This window comes from Mobula birostris, chromosome 8, assembly GCF_030028105.1.
Source record: "Mobula birostris isolate sMobBir1 chromosome 8, sMobBir1.hap1, whole genome shotgun sequence".
Lineage (NCBI taxonomy): Eukaryota > Metazoa > Chordata > Chondrichthyes > Myliobatiformes > Myliobatidae > Mobula > Mobula birostris.
This window is the reverse complement of record NC_092377.1, coordinates 159487840-159510171: the sequence shown is the minus strand read 5'-3', so window position 1 is coordinate 159510171 and position 22332 is coordinate 159487840. Positions and strand designations below refer to the sequence as shown.

General features: G+C 44.6%; 1 protein-coding gene across 1 annotated transcript in view; it reads right to left on the bottom strand.

The window, feature by feature from the left end:
• Positions 1 to 8229: 8229 nt before the first annotated feature.
• LOC140201866 (deoxycytidine kinase 2-like) overlaps positions 8230 to 22332 on the bottom strand; it is a 29358-nt gene continuing 15255 nt past the window's right edge. The window contains exons 4-7 of the mRNA XM_072266612.1: positions 18983 to 19130; positions 18751 to 18866; positions 13493 to 13592; positions 8230 to 9354 (exon numbers count right to left, since the gene is read on the bottom strand). Coding sequence (XP_072122713.1) covers positions 9316 to 9354; positions 13493 to 13592; positions 18751 to 18866; positions 18983 to 19130 — 403 coding nt within the window. The 3' untranslated portion in view covers positions 8230 to 9315. The remainder of the gene's footprint in view (positions 9355 to 13492; positions 13593 to 18750; positions 18867 to 18982; positions 19131 to 22332) is intronic.

Below are 22332 nucleotides of genomic sequence, written 5' to 3'. Positions count from 1 at the left end.
TGGGCTTGTGGAAAAGTGGTGCCACTCCTCAGCTCTTTAAATCCCACTCATAATAAGAAGATACATAATGATTCACTGTGTTAATTGCAAGTGCAGAGGAAGAACTACAAAACTTAATTGGTATAATTGTTGAAGAAAGTGCAAATATGGGTCTATCTATCAATTGCAAAAAGACAGAATGTATGGTGATATCCAAAAAGAAGGAGAATCCTATCTGCAGGCTGAGAATAAACGGGGAAGACATAAAACAAGTAAAGAACTTTTGCTACTTAGGAAGCTGGGTGACATCGGATGGCAGGTGCGACATGAACATCAAAAGAAGAATAGGGATGGCAAAAGACACTTTTACGAGAATGAAGAGTATACTGACCAATACTAAACTAGGCATGACAACCCACCTCAGAGCACTGAAATGTTACGATTACCCAGTTATGTTATATGGGTCAGAATGTTGGACAATATCTAGTAACAGGAAGAAACAAATTGAAGCAGCAGAGATGTGGTTTTTGAGGAGGATGCAAAGAATATCATAGACGAAACGAATATCTAACAAGGATGTCATGAACAGAGCAAACACAAAAAGAGAAATAATGTATGAGATCATGAAAAGGCAACGTAACTTCATTATACATGTGATTAGGAAAGAGGAGTTAGAATGCATAGTAATTATGGGAAAGATTGAAGGGAAGAAAGCAAGAGGAAGACAAAGACAAATGATGATGGAGACAGCAGCCAGAGAATTGGAAATGAATACCAGTGAATTGATCCACTTGACCCGAAACAGGAGTGTGTGGGCCATGGCAGTCAAAGCTCAAACTGGGCACGGCACCTGATGCTGATGATGATAATGATTATCTTCACTGTCAAATAAAGTAACAAATGATTTTTTTTTACAACCTGAAACCGGTGAGATGTTTTCGCAGGAAATGTCTCACAGTAGCTTGGCATTAGCAACATATGAAGATGGATCATACCTTTTAAAATCTTCCTCGCTTGTATTTGGATAGTAAATGGTTACAATAACAATACTATTTTGAAATGAGGCTATTTTTCAATTGGCTTTTTAAAGGAGTAATATTCATAATTTTGAATTAGATTTCTAAAGTGCTTCATTTATTTCAATGTATCTTTGTTATACTTTTATCAATAGCAAAGCAACGAATACGCATAAATAACAGGACTCACCCTTTTTCCTTAACAAAACCCATAATTATTGTTACTAATTCATTAATCAATGATAATCTCTGCTCAAAATTACCATGGGACACAGGAAAACATTTTTGGAAGATTATCACCAATTTTGGTACATGGTCAGCTCTGATTCCTTAGACAGAGATTTTGCCTGTTCCCTGATGGGCAGAAAGGCCTGCCTCTGTTCTGTATGACTCCAGCTGACACGTAACCAGAGCAAATTGGGACTGGAACTAAATGGATCCCACAGTTTCCTCCTCCCAGTTTCGATTTTACATCGCTTTTAATTTGCTTAGCAACTGCATGCTTTTAGGCTTTTGAAAAGTGAATGAAGAAATCATTCTTGCGACACTCCTCTGGACCATTTCCAATGCCGCACATCTTTTCTCAGATAAGGAGCCCAAAACTGCTCATAATACTCCAAGTGTGGTCTTACCAATGTATTATAAATTCTCAGCAATATATCCTTGTTTTTATATTCTCGCCTTCTCAAAATGAATGTGAAAATTGCATTTGCCTTCCTTACCACTGACTCAACCTACAAGTTAACTTTTAAGGAATCCTGCATGAGTGCTCCCAAGATCCTCTGCACCTCTGATTTTTGAGTTTTATCTCCATTTTAAAAAGGTCTATGCCTTTATTCGTTATACCAAAGTGTAAGATCATACACTTCCCTACACTATATTCCATCTGCCACTTCTTTGCCCATTTTCCTAACCTATCTAAGTCCTTCTACAGACTCCCTACCTCCTCAGTAAGAAGGACACCATGGCAGCAGAGCGATTAGCGGGACGATATTACTGCTTGGGGCGTCAGTATCACAATATCATATATGACCTGACTTGGTCCAACCAAGCAGAGTTCACTGCCAAGAAGGCCCACCAGCGCCTTTACTTCCTGAGAAAACTAAAGAAATTTGGCCTGTCCCCTAAAACCCTCACTAATTTTTATAGATGCATCACAGAAAGCATTCTTCTAGGGTGCATCACAACCTGGTATGGAAGCTGTCCTGTCCAAGACCAGAGAAGCTGCAGAAGATCGTGAACATGGCGCAGCACATCACACAAACCAATCTTCTGTCTGTGGACTCACTTTACACCGCACTCTGTCGGAGCAGTGCTGCCAGGATAATCAAGGACACGACCCACCTAGCCAACACACTTTTCATCCTTATTCCCTCTGGGAGAAGGCTCAGGAGCTTGAAGACTCGTACGGCCAGATTTGGGAACAGCTTCTTTCCAACTGTGATAAGACTGCTGAACGGAACCTGACCCGGATCTGGGCCGTACCCTCCAAATATCCGGACCTGCCCCTTGGTTTTTTTTGCACTACCTTACTTTCCATGTTTCTATTTTCTATTTATGATTTATAATTTAAATTTTTAATATTTACTAATTTTTACTATTTTAATATTTAATATTTGTAATCCAGGGAGCAGGAAGCGCAGAATCAAATATCGCTGTGATGATTGTACGTTCTAGTATGAATTGTTTGGCGACAATAAAGTATAAAGTATTAAGGATTGAATTCAGGTGTTGTATGTAAAGAGTTTGTACGTCCTCCCTATGGAATGTGCAGGTTTTTCCCGGGTGCTCCGGTTTCCTCCCACAGTCCAAAGACGTACTGGGTTGGTTAATTGGTCATTGTAAATTGTCCTGTGATTAGGGTAGGGTTAAGTCAGGGTTGCTGGGAGATTCTGGGGTGGTATAGCTGGAAGAGATGGAAGGTCCTACTCAACACTGGGTTGGTAGGTAGGTAGATAAATCAATCAATTAGATGCATCATATTTGATGATACTTGACCCATTGATTCTGGGAATCTTTTGGGCTGGTGGGTGCATCTTGTTAGACACGGCTTTCTCTCAAACCAGTTTGGTTCCTGTCTGGGCAAGAGACAAGAATTCAAGATTCATATTTATTTATCATGCACACATCGAAACATAAAGTCCACAAGAATTATCACTGCAGCTCTGAAAGAGTGCAATTGGTGTCTTCAAGTTAACCTCTTGATGGAGCTGTTGGGCAGGACAATGCCCAGTAGTATTCATCGGATGGTTTTGGGCCCTGTCACCATCCTGTATCGTCACCCACTCGAGGCACTCTCTCTTCTCCCCTCTCCCGTTAGGCAGTAGAGACAAAAGCCTGAAAGCACGGACCACCGGGTTCAAGGACAGTCTCTGTGTTGCTGTCATAAATCTATTGAATGGTTCCCCGATACAATAACCTGGATTCCTGACCACACAATCTACCTCGTTGTGGGCTTGCACCTCATCATTTACGTGCATGGCTCTTTCTATAGAAACATAGAAAATAGGTGCAGGAGTAGGCCATTCAGCCCTTCGAGCCTGCACCGCCATTCAGTATGATCATGGCTGATCATCCAACTCGGAACACTGTACCTGCCTTCTCTCCATACCCCCTGATCCCTTTAGCCACAAGGGCCACATCTAACTCCCTCTTAAATATAGCCAATGAACTGGCCTCAACTGTTTCCTGCGGCAGAGAATTCCACAGATTCACCACTCTCTGTGTGAAGAAGTTTTCCCTCATCTCGGTCCTAAAAGGCTTCCCCTTTATCCTCAAACTGTGACCCCTCGTTCTGGATTTCCCCAACATCGGGAACAATCTTCCTGCATCTAGCCTGTCCAGTCCCTTTAGGATTTTATACGTTTCAATAAGATCCCCCCTCAATCTTCTAAATTCCAACGAGTATAAGCCTAGTCGATCCAGTCTTTCATCATATGAAAGTCCTGCCATCCCAGGAATCAATCTGGTGAACCTTCTTTGTACTCCCTCTATGGCAAGGATGTCTTTCTTCAGATTAGGGGACCAAAACTGCACACAATACTCCAGGTGTGGTCTCACCAAGGCCGTGTACAACTGCGGTAGAACCTCCCTGCTCCTGTACTCGAATCCTCTCGCTATGAACGCCAGACTGCAGCACTACAGTCTGCATGTCTGCATTCTGTAATTACTTTTCACTTGTACCACCTTAATATAATGTTGTGATGAAATGGTTTGTAGGATTGGCACACAGAACAAATATTTTCAATGCAACATGGTGCGTGTGACTACTTACCATTCCCACTGTATGGAGCTTCTGCAGAAGTAGGAACTGGAGAAGACCATAAGATATAAGCGCAGAATTAGGCCATTTGCCCACTGAGTCTGCTTTGCCATTTCACCATGGCTGATCTATTTTTCCTCTCAGCCTAATCTCTTGCCTTCTCCCCGTAACCTTGCATCCCCTGACTAATCAAGAATCTATCAACCTCTGCCTTAAATACCCAGTGACTTGGCCTCCACAGCCGCCCTTGGCAACGAATTCCACAGATTCACCACTCTCTGGTGAAAGAAGTTCCTCCTTATCTCTGTTCTAAAAGGTCGTCCGGCTATTCTGAGGCTGCGTTCTCTGGTCTTAGACTCCCCCAGCACAGGAGACACAAGAAGGCTTCAACTAGCAACAAAAATAGGCTCCCCTCCACATCTGCCCCTTTTTTCAGGGGATACTCAATGGGAGTGGGTGGTGGAAGGCAGGTACATCTCTACCAAAGCAGGTGTAAGGCATTCCTTACCTCAACTCTCCTGCAGGTCACCCTTGGGCAAGGTATAGCACCTGCTTGGCACCGCACCCCCAGCCCCTACTGATCAGGGTCACATGAAGCCGCGGGAGCAGGTGGTGGATGGTCATATGATCAGCTGGTGCGTATCACAAGCCCTGGTTACGCCACGACTGATGCCAGGCAGACAATAATAATGGCTGGGTTCACCCGTCCTGTAAAGACACTGCTCAGAATAAGGCAGTGGCAAAACCACTTCTGTAGAAAAATTGGCCAAGCACATAAAATGGTCATGGAAAGACCATGATCGCCCATGTCATACAACTCAGCACATAATGATGATGTCATATGACACGGCACATAATGATGATGTCATATGACTCAGCACATGATGATGATGATGGTCAATGAGATGTTGATGATATTGAACTGCAAACAAATGCTCGAAATGTCAAACAGCTCAGAAGCCCATTTAGTCTCATCAACCACACATTTAATCCAACATTAATCCATTTCATCTCCCTATCACTGGCTCCCAATTCTGTTTGGAGATACAGCAAGGTGACAGGCCCTTCCAGCCCACTGAGTCCGTGCCACCCACTTACACCCATGTGATCAATTAACCAAAAGCTGTACTGTCACCTTTGAACTTTGGGAGGAAACCGGAGCTCGATGGCCATGGGGAGAACATACAAACTTCCTGTACGCTGGATGAACTCAGCAGGTCGGGCAGCATCAGTTAGAAACGATGAGTCGACGTTTCGGGCCGGAACCCTTCGTCGGGACTGAAGAATGAAAGATGGGGAAGGATTTGAAGAATGCTTGTAGCTTCAGTTGAAAGACCAGTAATTGGAAAGACAAAGGGGTGGGGGAGGGGAAGCATTGATGTCATAGCCCTGAAAACAATGGCTGGTAGAAGAAAGAGGCCCATCTCTCTCCCACTTCAACTCTGCTTCCCATTCCCGTTCAGATATGTCCATACATGGCCTCCTGTACTGCCATGATGAGGCTAAACTCAGGTTGGAGGAGCAACACCTCATATACCGTCTAGGTAGTCTCCATGCCCTTGGTATGAACATAGAATTCTCCAACTTCTGGTAATTCCCTCCCCCTCCCTTCCTCTATCCCTATGTCACTCTACCCCCTCCCCCAGCTCCCTCATGGTTCCGCCTCCTCCTTCTACTACCCATTGTTTTCAGGGCTATGACGTCAATGCTACCCCTCCCCCACCCCTTTGTCTTTCAAATTACTGGTCTTTCAACTGAAGCTACAAGCATTCTTCAAATCTTTCCCCACCTTTCATTCTTCAGTCCTGACGAAGGGTTGCGGCCCGAAACGTCGACTCATCGTTTCTGACTGATGCTGCCCGACCTGCTGAGTTCATCCAGTTCATGAAAGTGTTGCCCGACCTGCTGAGTTCATCCAGTTCATGAAAGTGTTGCTTTGATCCCAGCATCTGCAGATTATTTTGTGTTAATATACAAACTTCCAGTGGGAATTGAACCCAGTTTGCCGGCACTGTAAAGCATTATGCTAACCCCCATCCCACCTCTGTTGCCCCGATATTGATTTGTTGCTAATCTCAGTGATTTGCTGATACAGATTTGTATGCAGGGATTAATATGTTTTAACAAATCCCATGGGTTAGTCCCATTTACATACCCAAGAACATTCTAAATCGGAAGCACCTGACCTTTCTAATGGCATTAAGCAAGGGGTTCTGTGGACCCAAGGTTGGGACCCCCTACTCGAAATTCCTTAAATGTCCAACAGATGCACAAAAAAACTATGAATGCAGTTTATTCTGCAATGTTTGATTGTCCTTTATCTCTCAATGGCTCCCTGAAAATGCACCCACTTTCAATGATAGTGATTAACGATTAGCTTTGTTTGTCACACGGATATTGAAACGTCCGCGGGAGTAAGTCTTTGTGTCAAATAAAGTCAGTGAGGATTGTGCTGGGTTAGCCCGCAAGTGTCAGCCAATATACCATGACACAACTCATTAACCCTAACCGTTCGTTCTTGGAATGTGGGAGGGAACCAGAGCACCTGAAGCAAACCAACGCGGTCATGAAGTGAAAGGATAGTGGTAGGAATTAGACAATAGAAAATAGGTGCAGGAGTAGGCCATTCAGTCCTTCGAGCCAGCACCGCCATTCACGGTGATCATAGCTGATCATCCACTAGCAGTATCCAGTTCCTGCCTTATCCCCATAACCTTTGATTCCACTATCTTTAAGAGCTCTATCCATCTCTTTTTTGAAAGCATCCAGAGACTTGGCCTCCACAGCCTTCTGGGGCAGAGCATTCCGTATATCCACCACACTCTGGGTGAAAAAGTTTTTCCTCAACCCGTTCTAAATGGCCTACCTCTAATTCTTAAACTGTGGCCTCTGGTTCTGGACTCACCCATCAGCGGGAACATGCTTCCTGCCTGCAGCGTGTCCAGCCCTTAATAATCTTATGTTTCAATAAGATCCCCTCTCAGCCTTCTAAATTCCAGAGTATACAAGCCCAGTCGTTCCAATCTTTCGACATATGACAGTCCCGCCATCCCAGGAATTAACCTTGTGAACCTACGCTGCACTCCTTCAATAACAAGAATGTCCTTCCTCAAATTTGGAGACCAAATCTGCACACAGTACTCCAGGTGTGGTCTCACCAGGGCCCTGTACAGCTGCAGAAGGACTCTTTGCTCTTATACTCAATTCCCCTTGTTATGAAGGCCAGCATGCCATTAGCTTTCTTCACTGCCTGCTGTACTTGCATACTTGCTTTCAGTGACTGATGTACAAGAACACCTAGATCTGGTTGTGCTTCCCCTTTTCCTAACTTGACTCCATTTAGATAATAATCTGCCTTCCCGTTCTTACCACCAATTAAACCCAATTGGAGATTGCTGGCGCTGTTATAGCATTACACTAATCGCTAAACTACCATGCCACTTTGTTATTGTTAGTATGATGAACCATTCCATTAACGTGGGAACTAAACAAAATGATACTTAAGTAAAAGCAACATCTTTAGTTATGAATGCCTCGTGATCTGTTGCATGAGTGAAACAGACAATGGCGAAAATGTTCAGCGGGCCGAGCAGCATCTCTGGAGCAGGAAACAAAGTTGTCATTCAGATCTAAGACCTTACTGAAATAGTGCCATTGTAATCTTTCTGCTTTGTATTCCGTCCGTACAATTGCACTTGACCTCTGCACATCCAGTCGATGACAGGCACAAGAGGTAATGCAGATACTGTAAATCTAGAATACACACAGCAGGTCAGGCAGCGTCTGTGGTTGGGAATAAACAGTTGACATTTCAGGCCAAGACCCTTCATCAGGATGGAGGTCCAATGAAGGGTCTCGGTCCGAAACATCGAGTGTTTATTCCCATTCACAGATGCTGCCTGACCTTCTGAGCTCCTCTAGCATTTTGTGTGAGTTACAGTCATTGACAGGATTGTGAATCTGCACAATGGGTTAATCATAGAAAGTTTATTGTCCGTCTTGGAGATAGTTACAAAGCAGGACATGATGATCTATACTTTTGCTTAATTCAGTAGTATTTTCTAGTCTACTTACAGTTTATCTAATCTGACCTGTGTGCTCAAAGCACATTCTAAACAGCCATCTGTAACACTACACAGCACAACATGCAACCAATCGCTAAGAAAAGACTGTATGATACACATTCTTCTTTAAAGAGGAATGGAATGCACATCACTACAACAAAACAGAACGTTAAGGGCTACTACGAAGGGGTCTTGATAAGGACAATACTGATACATTACACGTCTGCTGGTATCGGTTAAAGTCCATGCTGGAGATTGAGCTCTGCGTGTGTGCAGGGCTTAAGGATACAAGGTAGAATGGGGAGGGGACACTAGACAGGCTCTGGTGCAGGTCCTGAGGTACGATACAAAGGAACGTTATGAAGGTCACTTGTGGATTACTGAGGTTCCTGCCGGGAGCAATTATAAATTAAATATAACGAGATCTTGAGAATGCAAATTGCATTGAATGGAGCGGATCCTCATTGCCTTTACTGCTTTAACACTGTAAATTGGAGAGGGAAAAAAAGGATAAAGAGCTAAGAGGAACTATTAAATGATGTTAACTCAAAATTGATGTACAGACCATTAGGAAAGTATTATAAATATTAGAAAACATCAACCCCAGTTACTTCTTGTTTTATCCATTTATGGATTTCTATGGCAACTCTACCAAACTGTTCGAAGTATGTCATGGAAAGGGCTGGATAAGGGAAAATGCACAGTTTAAATATTTTCTTCACCCCTTGCCCTGCCAGCCAAAATGTAACAACAGATGAAAAAATCAGAAACAAAACGTATCAAATAATGTAACAGGGTTGTCAGTGATCTTGTGAACCACTGTGAAATTGTTACTGTCCGGTTTCCGTAGAAGGTGCTATTGGTGACTTGCAAGAATCTACTCCTGCACGGCCTTTTCCCAGACAGAGGTGCCTCTCCCCGGCTGTGCACCAACACGGTAACTAAATCTTTTCTTGGCCTGAGCGACATTGCTGCAAAGAATGCACAGCGTGTTTCAATTTGCCAGCTTTAGTATATTCGCAAAGTCCTTTACCTGGAAGAGGAGGAAAAAATGACTTCGTCATCATCGAAGGACATAGTTTAAGTTCACAAACTCACCTACCAGAGCAGATAACACCAATACGACACCAGCTAGAACTATGACAGTTCAGGAGAGCTGTCACATTAATGTAATGAGTCATTACCCTGTCCCTGCTGTAACACTTTGCAGCTATGGACGGGGGAATTCTGTGGAGAACTGTGTGTCAATACGTACTGCTCGTTTAGCCTGCTGGTGCTTAGGACAGCAATGAAGGTCCTCCATCTGTCCTTGGCCACTCAGATGTAGAAGGATTCTTCATTGCTGTTTCCATAACAACTTTGTTTTACGAGTCGGAGTTGTTAGCCCTGAGCTGAACCCCCGAACCTGGAGGACCAGTGGACCACTCTCAGTCTGGCCTCTACCCTTTGACCTGTTTGGCATGGGTGACCCTACCAAGAGCCAAAGCATAAAGGCCTGACTCCTGGTCATTGAGGCATGCAAGCTCCCAAACGACAATAAGCTTTCGGTCTTCTTGGAGGCTGTATGGATCATACACTCAGTAATTTCAGGAGTTGGAACACAGAGCTGATATCAGATAAACAGTTCCTTCTGCCCATCTACCCACATTACATCCAAATCCTTCTATGCCTTGTCTATCTTATGTGCCTGCCTGGATTTAGATCCAGTTTCTACGTTTAAGAATCATAAACACAGAAGATTCTTCAGATGCTGAAAACCCGAAGCAACACACACAAAATGCTGGAGGAACTCAGCGGGTCATACAGCATCTATGGGACTGTTTATTCCTCTCCATAGATGCTGCGGCCTGACCTGCTGAGTTCCTCCAGCATTGTGTGTGTGTGTGTGTGTGTGTGTGTGTGTGTGTGTGTGTGGTGCTCTGGGTTTCCAGTATCTGCAGAATCTCTGCTGATTTTGATTCTTAAACGGAGTGATGGTATCTATTTCCTCTAGCTCCCATGGCAGTATATTCCAGCTGAACCACTCACTGTGTTAAAAAAAAATATTTTCTCCACTGACTCCCTTTAAAATTCCTCCCTCTCAACTATGTCCTCTTGTTTCTGATACACCTCCACCCTGGGAAAAAATTTTTGATGACCCCACCCCATCTATGTCTCCCATTATCTTACACACCACTATCAAAGTTCAAATTAAATTCATCATCAAAGTACATATATGCCACCATATATCACCTCAAGATTCATTTTCTTGCAGGCATATTCAATACATCTATAGAATAATGACCTTAAGTGAATCAATAAATGCCCAACTGGGGCGTTCAATCAGAGTCAGAAAACTATAAACTGTGCAAATACAAAAAGAAAGGAACACCTATAATAAATAAATACGCAATAAATAGTGAGGACATGAGATGAAAGTGAGTCCAGTGATTGTGGGAACATTTCAGTGATGGGGCAAGTGAAGTTGAGTGAACTTAACCCCTTTGGTTCAATGATGTTCTCCTCACCTTCGAGGAGATCTTAAAAGATTGTGCCTCGAGAGGGCAGTGTCCGTCATTGAGGACCCTCACCCTGTATTTGTTACTTCCTCTGGAAATGAAGTTGAGTGAAGTTATCCCCTTTGGTACAAGGGCCAGATGGCTGAGGGGTAATAATGGTTCCTGAACCTGGTAGTGAGTGTCCTAAAGCTCCTGTACTTTCTTCCTTTCTTTTTCAAATCTTTTTATTGTTATATACAGGAAAAAATAACATGAGTACATTGAAGTAACAACACTTACAATAGCTCAAAAAAAAACATTATCTTAAAGATTGAAAAAAAAATGTTGTGATAACAAAAAAAACCTACTAAGCAGAAAAAGTGAGAAAAAAAAAAGACCCCATTAGGTGTACAACCCCGGAGCCATGCGTCGTACAAAAAGCTTCTATAAATAAACATCAAACCGCCAGCAAGAAAAGAAAATATACTAAAAAAATTTACAATTAGATTGTGGAAAAATTATATCAATTAACTCAAATGATAATAACGAGCAAATGAGCCCCATCTTCTCTCAAAGTCAAATAAAGGTTCAAAGGTTCGACTTCTAATTTTCTCCAAACTAAGACATAGCATCACTTGAGAGAACCATTGTGACAAAGTGGGAGCTGATGTATCCTTCCACTTCAACAAAATGGCCCTAACTGTACTTTCTTCCTGATGGCAACAACGACCTGGGCGGTGGGGTTCCCTAATGATGAATGCTGCCTTCCTACGACAGTGTTTCAGGTAGGCGTGTATCAAGTCAGCCCCTAGCCTTTCTTGCCTCAAGGAATACAAGCCCTGCCTATCCAATCTCCCAACACCCAACCCCACCATAACTAAAATCCCCCAAGCCAGTGTAATAACATCCTTCCAGAACCTCACAGAATACCCCAAGTGTTGCCTAACCAGTATTTCAACATAACACCCTAACCCTTATAGTTCTATGCCCCAGCCTAGGAGGGAAAGCATGTCAGATGTTTTATTTATCACTGGTGCTGCCACGTTCAGGAAACAATGGCCTTAGGTCTCTCTCAGCATTCCTCAGAGCCATAAAAAGTTATTGACAAAATATGTCCATATATAGCTAGGGTGCCTGAGACTTTTGCACAGTACTGTCGTACTTTAAGCATTGCATTGTACTGCTGCCGCAAAAATAAAACAAATTTCATGGCATATGTGAGTAATTATCAACCTGATTCTGATATGGGTCTCTGTCGTGGACCGAGGGTGGCAACAGGAGGAGGAGCTTAGCAGGGTTAATGGCGCCTAACGGCGACTCCTTTGCTTGCGTCTTCGGAAACAGCTCTATTTCCATCTTTAATATCTTTATTTTTCCCTTTCAGGGTTTCTTTTGAAGACCTTGACCTGGAGTTACATGCTGACCACGGTTCTTTGCGGGAATGGTTTCACGACTGGCCGTTATTCGGCATGCCAAGGGCTCGGCCTAAGAACTCAGCTCACCTTTGGAGGATCACGATCTCGTGGCTCTGGAGACGGGCGGATCGAAGGTCAGTGTCTGGGCAGGAGATTGTTGTGTCGTGGGAGATGGAAGATCTCTGGCTGTGTGCCCAGAGACCTGAGACCATTGGGCACAGAGCTTGGAAAAAGCGATGCAATGGAGTTTTAACATCGTAAACCAGCAAGTTGTTTGTTATGTCTCCCCTCTTGCTGTGAAATGGAGACGCCTCTTTCTCCCTTATTAGGGAGAGAGAGAGAAAGCCCGTGGTATGTCGAATACTGGGTGAACAAGTAGTCTTTGGAGTACAGCAAGTCTGTGTTTTTGCTGTTGCTTTGCCCACGCTTGAGTGCTTGGTGTCAGTGCTGATGCTTTTTTTTTGCCTGTGGGGGGAGGGCAGATTGTTGCTCACTGCCGCTTACATGCGGGAGGGAGGGGAACTGGGGGGGGGGACTTCGGGGTTCTAACATTTAACTGTCATTCATTCTTTGGGGGCATTCTTCTGTTTTCGTGGATGGTTGCGAAGAAAAGGCATTTCAGGACGTACATTATATACATTTCTCTGACATTAAATGTACCTTTGGAGGGGGCAGGGAGAGGCGAATCGTGGTTGGGAAAAGGGGAAAGGGGAGGGGAGGGGAGTGGGAGGCACCAGAGAAACATTCTGTAATGACGAATAAGCCAACTGTTTGGAATCAAATGACCTTGTCCGGTGCCTCCATGCTGGGTGTGTCTGCACCCGCACCCCCCCCCCCCCCAAGCCTGCCACCCCCGCTTGCCACCTGCCCCACATCCCTCCCACGGTGCTCCACCTTCGCCATTCCCAATGCCCTTTGCTCCCACCGATTTACAAATTAGCTCTCCAGTCCATGTGGACAAACTCAGAACTGTGCCAAAGTCTTCGGCACCTGAGACATATATGTGCCAAAGACTTTTGCACAGTTCTGTATATATATCACCATATACTACATTGAGATTCAATTTCCTGCAAAGTAAAGAAGTCCAATAGAATTCATGACAAGCAACCAAAGTGCAAAAGAAGACAAGATAGCATAAATAATTAAAAAAGGGGTTTAAAAATAAATAAATAATACTGAGAACAGGAGTTGTCGAGTCTTTGAAAGTGAGCTCCAAGGTTGTTTGCAGAGCTGTATGGCAGTGAAGGGAAAAGCGAGGAAAGGCACAAGGAGAGAGCACCTGTTTGAGAAGCGCTTCTTGTCGTGTTTTATCATTCTCAAACTCCTCATTAACATCCAACACCAACACTGGAACGGTCTTCAGATGATCAAAGTGGAGTCTGGTGGAAACAAGGGAAGCTTGAGTTTAATCACTATCCCAATAAAACCAAGAGTTTCCGCAGAAGCTGGAAATCCAGAGCAACACACACAAAATGCAGGGGGAGCTCAGTAGGTCAGGCAGCGCCTGTGGTAAGGAGCAAACTGCTGGTGTTTCTAGTCAAGACCCTTCACCAGTCCTATTGGGGGTCTTGGCCTAAAACATAGACTGTTTATTTCACTCCATAGATGCTGCCTGAGCTGCTGAGTTCCTCCAGCATTTTGTGAGTGTGTCCACATAAAATCCTCGTTTTTCTTCCAAAAACCACTCTGCACTTTCATGTTTTCTGATCATTCCTAGACGCACACAGTTCGAAAGAACTAGAATATAAAAGCAAGGATGTAGTGCCGAGGCTTTTTAAATCACTGGGTCAGACCACACTTGGAATATGGTGAGAAGTTTGGAGGCCTTTCTAAGGAAGGATGGGCTGGCATTGGATAGGGTCCAGAGGACAATCACAGGAATGATCCTGGGAAAGAAAGAGTTAACATACAAGGAGTGTTCGATGGCTCTGGACTTGTACCCACTGCAGTTTAGAATAAGGGGCGGGGGGGGGGGGATCTCATTGAAACCTACCAAATATTGAAAAGCCTATTTCAGGGGTTCCCAACCTGTTTTTACGCCACGGACCAATTCCATTAAGCAAGAGGTCCGTGGATAGAGTGGACATGGAGAAGATGTTTCCTATGGTGGGGGAACCAAAACCAGAGGGCACAGCCTCAGAATAAAAGGATGTCCCTTTAGAATAGAGATGAGGAAGAATTTCTTTAGCCAATGGGTGGTGAATCAGTGGAGTTCATTGCCACAGATGGCTGTGGAGGCCAAGTCATTGGGTATATTTAAAGTGGGTGTTGATAGGTTCTGGATTAGTCGGGGCGTCAATGCTTACAGGGAGAAGGCAGGAGAATGGGGTTGAGAAGGATAATAAATCTGCGATGACGGAATGGCGGAACAGACTTGATGGGCCAAATGGCCTAATGTGGCTCCAATCAATGTCTTATGGTCACATGACCAACTCAAGATGGATACCTGATGGGGCAATACTCCTTGCCTTCCTTCTCCTGTGGGGAGCTGCATCTTCTCAGATTGCATTTTATGTTTGACAACATAGGTGACATTTGGGACTGAGACACAGGATGCAAAATGAGTTGGGTCGCTATGCAGGAGGGCAGGATGAACTAACCAGAAAGACCTACTGGAGTCAGGAATTAAAATATATTGGAAATGTAGGAGCCAATTCCACTTAAATAATTTGCGACATAAATAGTAGACCTCACAAAAAAGTTTAGAATTGAACAAAATGTGTACTAAATGCTGAAAGGCCTAGGCAGAATGGACGTGCAGAGGATGTTTCCAGTAGCGGGAGAATCTAGGTCCAAAGGACACAGCCTCGGGATACAAGGAGATCCCTTTAGAACAGAGATGAGGAGGAATTTCTTCAGCCAGAGGGCTATGAATCTGTGGAATTCATTGCCACAGATGGCTGTGGAGGTCGTCACTGGGTATATTTAAAAAAAGAGGTTGATAGGTACTTAATTAACACGGTGTCAAAGGTTATGGGAGAAGGCAGGAGAATGGGGTTGAGAGCAAAAATAAATCAGCATGGTGGAATGGTGGAGCAGACTTGATGGGCTGAATGGCCTAATGTGGCTCCTACATGCTATGGTCTAAAATCAATATTGAGGGAAAGGTAGAGGGTTTGATGCTAGTTATGTCTAGTACACTGGGGGTTGGCCACGACACTTCCTTTTCTTGTGAATGTGCAGAACTAATTATAGCTTCTAAACGAGGTCAGGTGAAATTCTACCTTTGCTGCATAAACATGCATACAATCAGGTAATGTTTGCGCACTGCACAGGTGAAACTCCCGCATAAGATGCACAGGTGCCGGAGGGCAAGGCCCTGCCACACAGCAGTCAGCCGTGGTGGCCACGCCAGCTCAGGAAGGCTGACGGGCTGTGGGTGGGGCCATGCCCTCGCTCGGTGATCTGGAAAACCCGGCAGGGATCCCTGAGCGGTCTCGAGGAGCACGGAGGAGTGGAGTAGCCGTGGACGGATTCTTTCGTTCATGGCTGGTCATTTTATCAACTCCTAGAGGTAGTTGTATCCAATCACCCCCACCTGGGAGATTTGTAAAACACAAATGCAGTTGCTGGACATCTGAAATAACACAGAAAATACTCTGACCCGTAACATTAACTCTGCTTCTTTATTCACAGATGCTGCCTGACCTGCTGAGTATTTCCAACATTCACGCATCTCATTTAAAAAAAATATTAAGGTACAAAGTGGAACAGACCCTCTGGCCCTTGAGACCACTTCACCCAGCAACACCCCAGTTCAATCCTAGCCTAAACACAGGACAATTTACAATGACCAATTTACCTACCAACCAACTCAGAGGAAACCAGAGCACCTTGAGGAAACCCACGCTGTCACGGGGAGAACGTACAAACTCCTTACAGGTAATAGTGGGAATTGAACTCGGGTGGCCTGTACTGCAAAGCATCGTGAAAAAGCTAGCCACTACACCACCTCAGAAACAGGCCCTTCAGCCCATCCTATCTGTGCCGACCAAGAAACTACCTAAATAGTCCACACATCAGTACATGGTTCATCGCCTGTCCTAGAGTCAGATATAGAGTCATAGATATGTAATTTCTGGTTTAATGTCTGTGAATAAGATATTTAATCCATGATGTTTACCTCACTATGTGCTGAACTGAGGCCGTGAGCCTGCTCCAGCTCCTCCAGACTTTGTGTCTAAGGACTCACTTTCATTCTAAACGCCATTTGCTCACTTTTACTGCTGGCGTGATTTGTTTTCTTTTCTCTCTCTCTGCACATGTGAGCATTTGTCGGTCTTTTTTTTTAATGGGTTCTTGTACTGTGGCTGCCTGAAAGGAGACAAACCTCACAATTGTACAATGTACACATACTTTGATGAAAAATGTATTCTGCACTTTTTGATCTCTGTTTCGAGGCTGTTAGACACATGAGTATGCTGGAAATGGGGAGATATGGATCATGTGCAGGCAGAAGAGATTTAATTCGATTTGGCCTCATGTTTGGCACAGATAATGTGGGGCAAAGGGCCTGTTCCTGTGATTTATTGATCTGTGATCTATGTTTAGTTCAGAAATACAAAGAATGAGACATTAGGTGGTTAAGGAGGTTGAGGAGTACTCCTAGTTTCTGGAAAACAATCACTGTGTTGGACTGAAACAGGACAATAATCATTAAGTTCTGTCTCGCAGAGGAAGATTGAAACAAGTGGGGTTGTATTATTGATTAAGGAAACTATTTTAGTACTGGGAATAATGATTTGGCAGAGATAGTGGAGACAGTTTGTTTTTCTGTTATGAGTACTTGATAAAACAGCAATAACCAGCAAGTTTTAAAACTCAGTCTTAAAACTTCTGAAGAACCCCTGGATGAAAACATCTCCAGATCCAACTGATCTGTTAAAGATCCAAATTCAACTGATTTGTTAAATCCTTCAAGCATTTCTGGGTGAAAATAACCAACGGAAGTCCCAAACTTTTCAGAATGTGGTGTAACACACCGATTCACTAAAGATCTAGCTCCTGCAAGTTAGCCAGCTTTAACCTGATAACTTGGATCTCAGTGGGGACACTATCAACGTGGGCCTAATGGCTCTGCATAGTGACCATGGCAACCTTGATCAAGTGTGCTCCACATAACAGCATTCTGCCCTCTCTGTTCACTGCTGGCTCGACGGAGGCCAATCCCCTTTCATCAGCAGCTTTCGAGTACTTAGCCAGCTCAAGCCACAGGCTCAAGATTTCTGCTCTGTTGGAAAGAAGAGCAGCCTATGCTGAAGCCAGAGCAGTGAGCTTCCATTGTTATGAACTGGGATTTGGAAAGGACATCAAATATATTTGGACAAGTACGTGGATAAGAGAGATTTAGAGTAGGAGTTCCCAACCTGGGGTCCACAGACCCCTCAGTTAATGGTTTAAAAAAGGCTTGGAACCCCAGACTTAGAGGGATATGGGCTAAACGTGGGCAAATGGGACCAGCATGAATGGGCATCTTGGTCAATACAGACCAGTTGGGCCAAAGGTCCTGTTTCCATGTTGGAAGATTCAATGAGTCGAAGGAAAGGTGACAAGCTGCAGTCCTAGACTCACTAGAACTAATTAAACAATAAGGAAAAAGGCAGAGAGCATCTGACACTGTAATGCACAATAAAAACAGAAGCTGTTGTGGAACACTCAGCAGGCTGGGCAGCATCTGTGGAGAAAGAAAATGAGTTGATGCTTCAGGTCAAAGACCCTTCAACAGAGCAGGTATTAAGATTGGAAATAATTCGGAAAATGTGTAGCTCAGGTAGTTGATGGTTGGACTGAGTTGTTCTCTGATCTTGGCAATTTACTTGCCGAGAACAATCTACAATCAACAATGCACTAACGACGTCTCCTTGTATGGTGACGGAACGTTTACAAGTAAATTGCCTAGATCAGAGAACAACTCAACCCTCGACCTAGCCAGGTATTAAGATTGTCATCACCTTTGGAGGTGGTGCAGAGGAGATTCACCTGGTGCGGGATGGGGGGAGATACGGGGGGTGGTTAGCCTACGAGGAGAAATTGAGTCATTTGGGACTGTACTTGCTGGATGTGAGAGGGTCTTGCAGAAATTACGTAAGGGATAGATACAAGAGTGGCAGGAAATTTGTTTCTACTAGTAGGTGAGATGACAACTAGGGGGCATAGTCTCAAGATTCAGGGGAGTAGATTTAGGACAGAGATGGGGAAAAACTACTTTTCCCAGAGAGTTGTGGATCTTTGGATTTCTCTGCACAGGGAACCAGCAGACACTACAGTACCTCATTAAGTACATTTATGACTCAGTTAGATAGATTTTTGCACTGCAGGGGAATTATGAGGAAAAGGCAGGTAGGTCCACGGCCAGATCAGCTATGATCTTACTGAGCAGGTTCAAGGGCCAGTTGGCCCATGGCCTACTCCTGTTTCTATTTTTTTAATGTTCTTATAACCTTATGTTCAATTTCTTTGATCTCCATTTGCCAGAATTCACAATTTGCCTTAAATGTGCACTCCAAGGTCAGCAGAATTCTGAGCTATTTCACTCACTCAGTGGACTTGTTCACCAGCCAGTTCTCGTGCTGAGAATGGAGCTTCTCCAGGTAATCCAGCTGGACGTTCTTCTCTTCAGCTCTCCCCCTTTGCTGAAGCCTTTCTAAACATTTCTGCAGGGACATAAGCAGCGGAAATTGCAAACCTTTCAGACGGGGATCTTACCACACCAACACACCACCAATGATCCAAAGGCTCTAGTGCCCTCAGGTAAACCGGAGCCACTTACCTCAGGGGATGCCCGAAGATAGATGATTCCTTCCAGAGCAATTCGAACACCAAACTGATTGAGGAGAAAAGTATGCCAGTCCTGATAGATAGCCCATTCCGTTGCATTTAAGCAACCCAGTTCATAAAGACTGGAAGCAAATACATATCTGTAAAAAAGGGTCAAATATTGAGAGTTTTGCCCAAAGGTTACTGGTTTATTATTGTCACATGTACCCAGATACCGTGAAAAACTTTTGCTTGCATGCCATCCAGATCAATCTAATCATGAATACTTGGATGCTAAGTCAGTGGGTATCAGCTAAAGTGGAATGGTGGAACAGACTTATAAGCAGCAAAATGCTGGAGGGACTCGGCAGGCCAGGCAGCTTCAAAGGAAAAGAGTGAACAGTCAACGTTTCTGCCGAGACCCTTCTTCAGGACTGGTCGGCTGTTTACTCTTTTCCATAGACGCTGCCTGGCCTGCTGAGTTCCTCCAGCATTTTGTGTGTGTGTGTGTGTGTGTGTGTTGCTTCGATTTCCAGCATCTGCAGATTTTCTCTCGTTAGTGAGTCTTGTGTGTAGCACAAAAATAGAATGCAAAATATGGTGTTAGTTACAGAGAGTGTGCAGTGCAGGCAGGCAAGTACAGCACAAGGGCCACGGTGAGGTAGACTCAGCAATCAGGAGTTCATCTTAATCAAGAGTTTAACAACAGCAGGGTAAATTCAAAGTTTAAAGTAGATATATTATCAAAGTATGTATACGTCACTAAATACTACACTGAGATTCATTTTCTTGCAGGCATTCACAGTAGAACAAGGAAACACAATGGAATCAATGAAAAAAACAACACACAAAGACCAACAAGCAACCAATGTGCAAAAAAAGACGAACTGTACAAATATGAAAAAAGCCCAAATAATAATGAATAATTAAGTAAGTAAAATCTACCTTTGAGCCTGGTGGTGCTTGTTTAGAAATTTTATTATAGGAAGGATGTGGAAGCTTTAGAGAAGGTGCAGAGGAGATTTACCAGGAAGCTACCTGGATTAGAGGGCATGTCTTATGAGGATAGGGTGAGTGAGTTAGGGTTTTTCTCTTTGGAGTGAGGGAGGATAAGAGGTGATTTTACAGAGGTGTAGAAGATTATAAGAGGCATATTTAGGGTGGACAGCCAGAGACTTTTCCCCAAGGCGGAAATGGCGAATATGTGAGGGCATAGTTCTAAGATGACTGGAGCAAAGTATAGGGGGGAATGTAAGAGATAGTTTTTATTTTCACACAGAGAGCATTAGCTGTGTAGAACGTGTTGCCAAAGGTGGTGTGGAAGCAGATATATTAGGGACGAGTACATAGACACATGGACAAAAGAAAAATGGAGGCTATGGAGAAAGGAGGAGTTAGATTAAAAGGTTGGTAGAAAGTTGTGGGCCGAATGGCTTCAACCACGTTCTCTGATGTAAGGGCTTTGCTGAGCCGGTGGGAAGTGTAGACAGAGTCCACGGAGGGGAGGCTGGATTTTGTGACGGATTGGGCTGCGTTCACAACTCTCTGCCATTTCTTGCAGTCCCGGGTGGAGCAGTTGCCATGCCGATGTGCGGCGCCCTCTGTAGTGGAACAACAGGTATTTCAGGTTCTTTCAAGGAGCTTCTGCAAATTTGTGATTAAATTCTGCTAAAGATGCAACCACCTTTATAACAGCAGGCTAGTGATTTAAAAAAAAAACTGGCTGGAGAGTAGGTTGCAGCAGTGAAGATTTTGTCAAAGTTCAATGCAGTGAGGGCTGGCTGGTGGCGCAACGACATCGGCGCCGGACCTGGGAGCGGAGGTTCCCGGGTTCGAAACCAGTCCATTCCGCTCCCGAGTACACTTTCCATCCGTGCCGGGTTGAGTGTTGAGATCGCAACTCGACCTCGTAAAATAAAGGGAAAATACTGCGAAAATGTCTGTGTGAGGAGTGGTGTGCCACACAGTCTCTCACTCGCTCCACGCCTTGTGAAGGCCATGAAAAAGACGTCGTCACGGGGACACGCAGACGTGTACGCACGCACGTGCACAGACTCGCACGCACACAGGCACACACCAAAAAAAATAAAGAAAGAAAGAAACAGTGAAATGTGTCATTTGTAATAACAGTCAACACAGCCAATAATGTGCCCGCACCTGAGATAAGTACGTGTGTGTACTCGGGCACCAATACAGCATGGCCACAATGCTCAGCACAACATGCAGTAGGCAGCCGTCGATCTCAGGGGATCATGGGTTTGTGCCTCTGGTGGACTGTGTCCTCTCCAGGCCGCAAGCCTGGGCGGGAAGATTTGAAGAACCGGCTGTTGCCCATGCAGTGGGTTCCCCCCCTCCACGTCACTGATGTAGTCCAAGGGAAGGGCAAGTGCCGATACAGCTTGGCACCGGTGTCATTGCAGAGGTAGCCAGAGTGAAGCTATAAAAAACAACATCAAACCGCCAAGGGACCCTGGCTCTGGATTTCTTCCACGTGGCTTACTCCCGAAGCCTTTCCCATGGGTGGGTATGGCTGCAAGTTTTAACAGAGGTCTAAAATCAGAGTCCTTCTGCTGGCAGGCTGCCGTCCGAGGCTGGCGAGCCCCGCCTGGCTGAATCGACACAACGCAGAACACAAGGAAACAGGACGTACCAAGCAACAAAACAACCACAGTGAAACAAGCCCCGTATCTTCCTGCCTCCCTCTACTCATGCACATACACAGCCCTCTAATCCCAGGTTAGGTCTCCTTTGGGTTCCAGCCTCCAGTGGATTCATAGATACTGGGCTGGATTACCCCAGCAGACTCACAGAGATTTGCAGACTCCAGCTATCGGGCATCAGGGGCCTCTTATTGACCTTTGGCTTCAATCTTGATCTTCGATCAACCTTCGGGCTTTGATCTGGAACTCCCATCAACCTTCGGGGTTTGATCTGGACTTCCAATCGACCTTCAAGCTTTGATCTTCAGTGTAAACCCAGTACTCACAGATAATAATGAATGAGGGCCCAAATTCTAGGCCTTGAATGCCAGTCTCATCAATGGCGTTAGTTCATTATGTGCCATGTAGTATGACGTGGGTGATCATGGTCTTTCCAAGACCACGATTGTTCTTGGCAACTTTTTCTACAGAAGTAATTTGCTATTGCCTTCTTCTGGGCAGTGTCTTTACCTGAACGGTGGCCCCAGCCATTTTCAGTACTCTTCAGCCTGGCGTCAGTGGTCACATAACCAGGGCATGGTATGTATCAGCTGCTCAGACGACCATCCCCCCATGGCTTCACGTGACCCTGATTGGGCAGGGGGTGGGTGCTAAGCAGGTGCTACACATTGCCTAAAGGTGACCTGAAGTCTAGTAGAGGGAA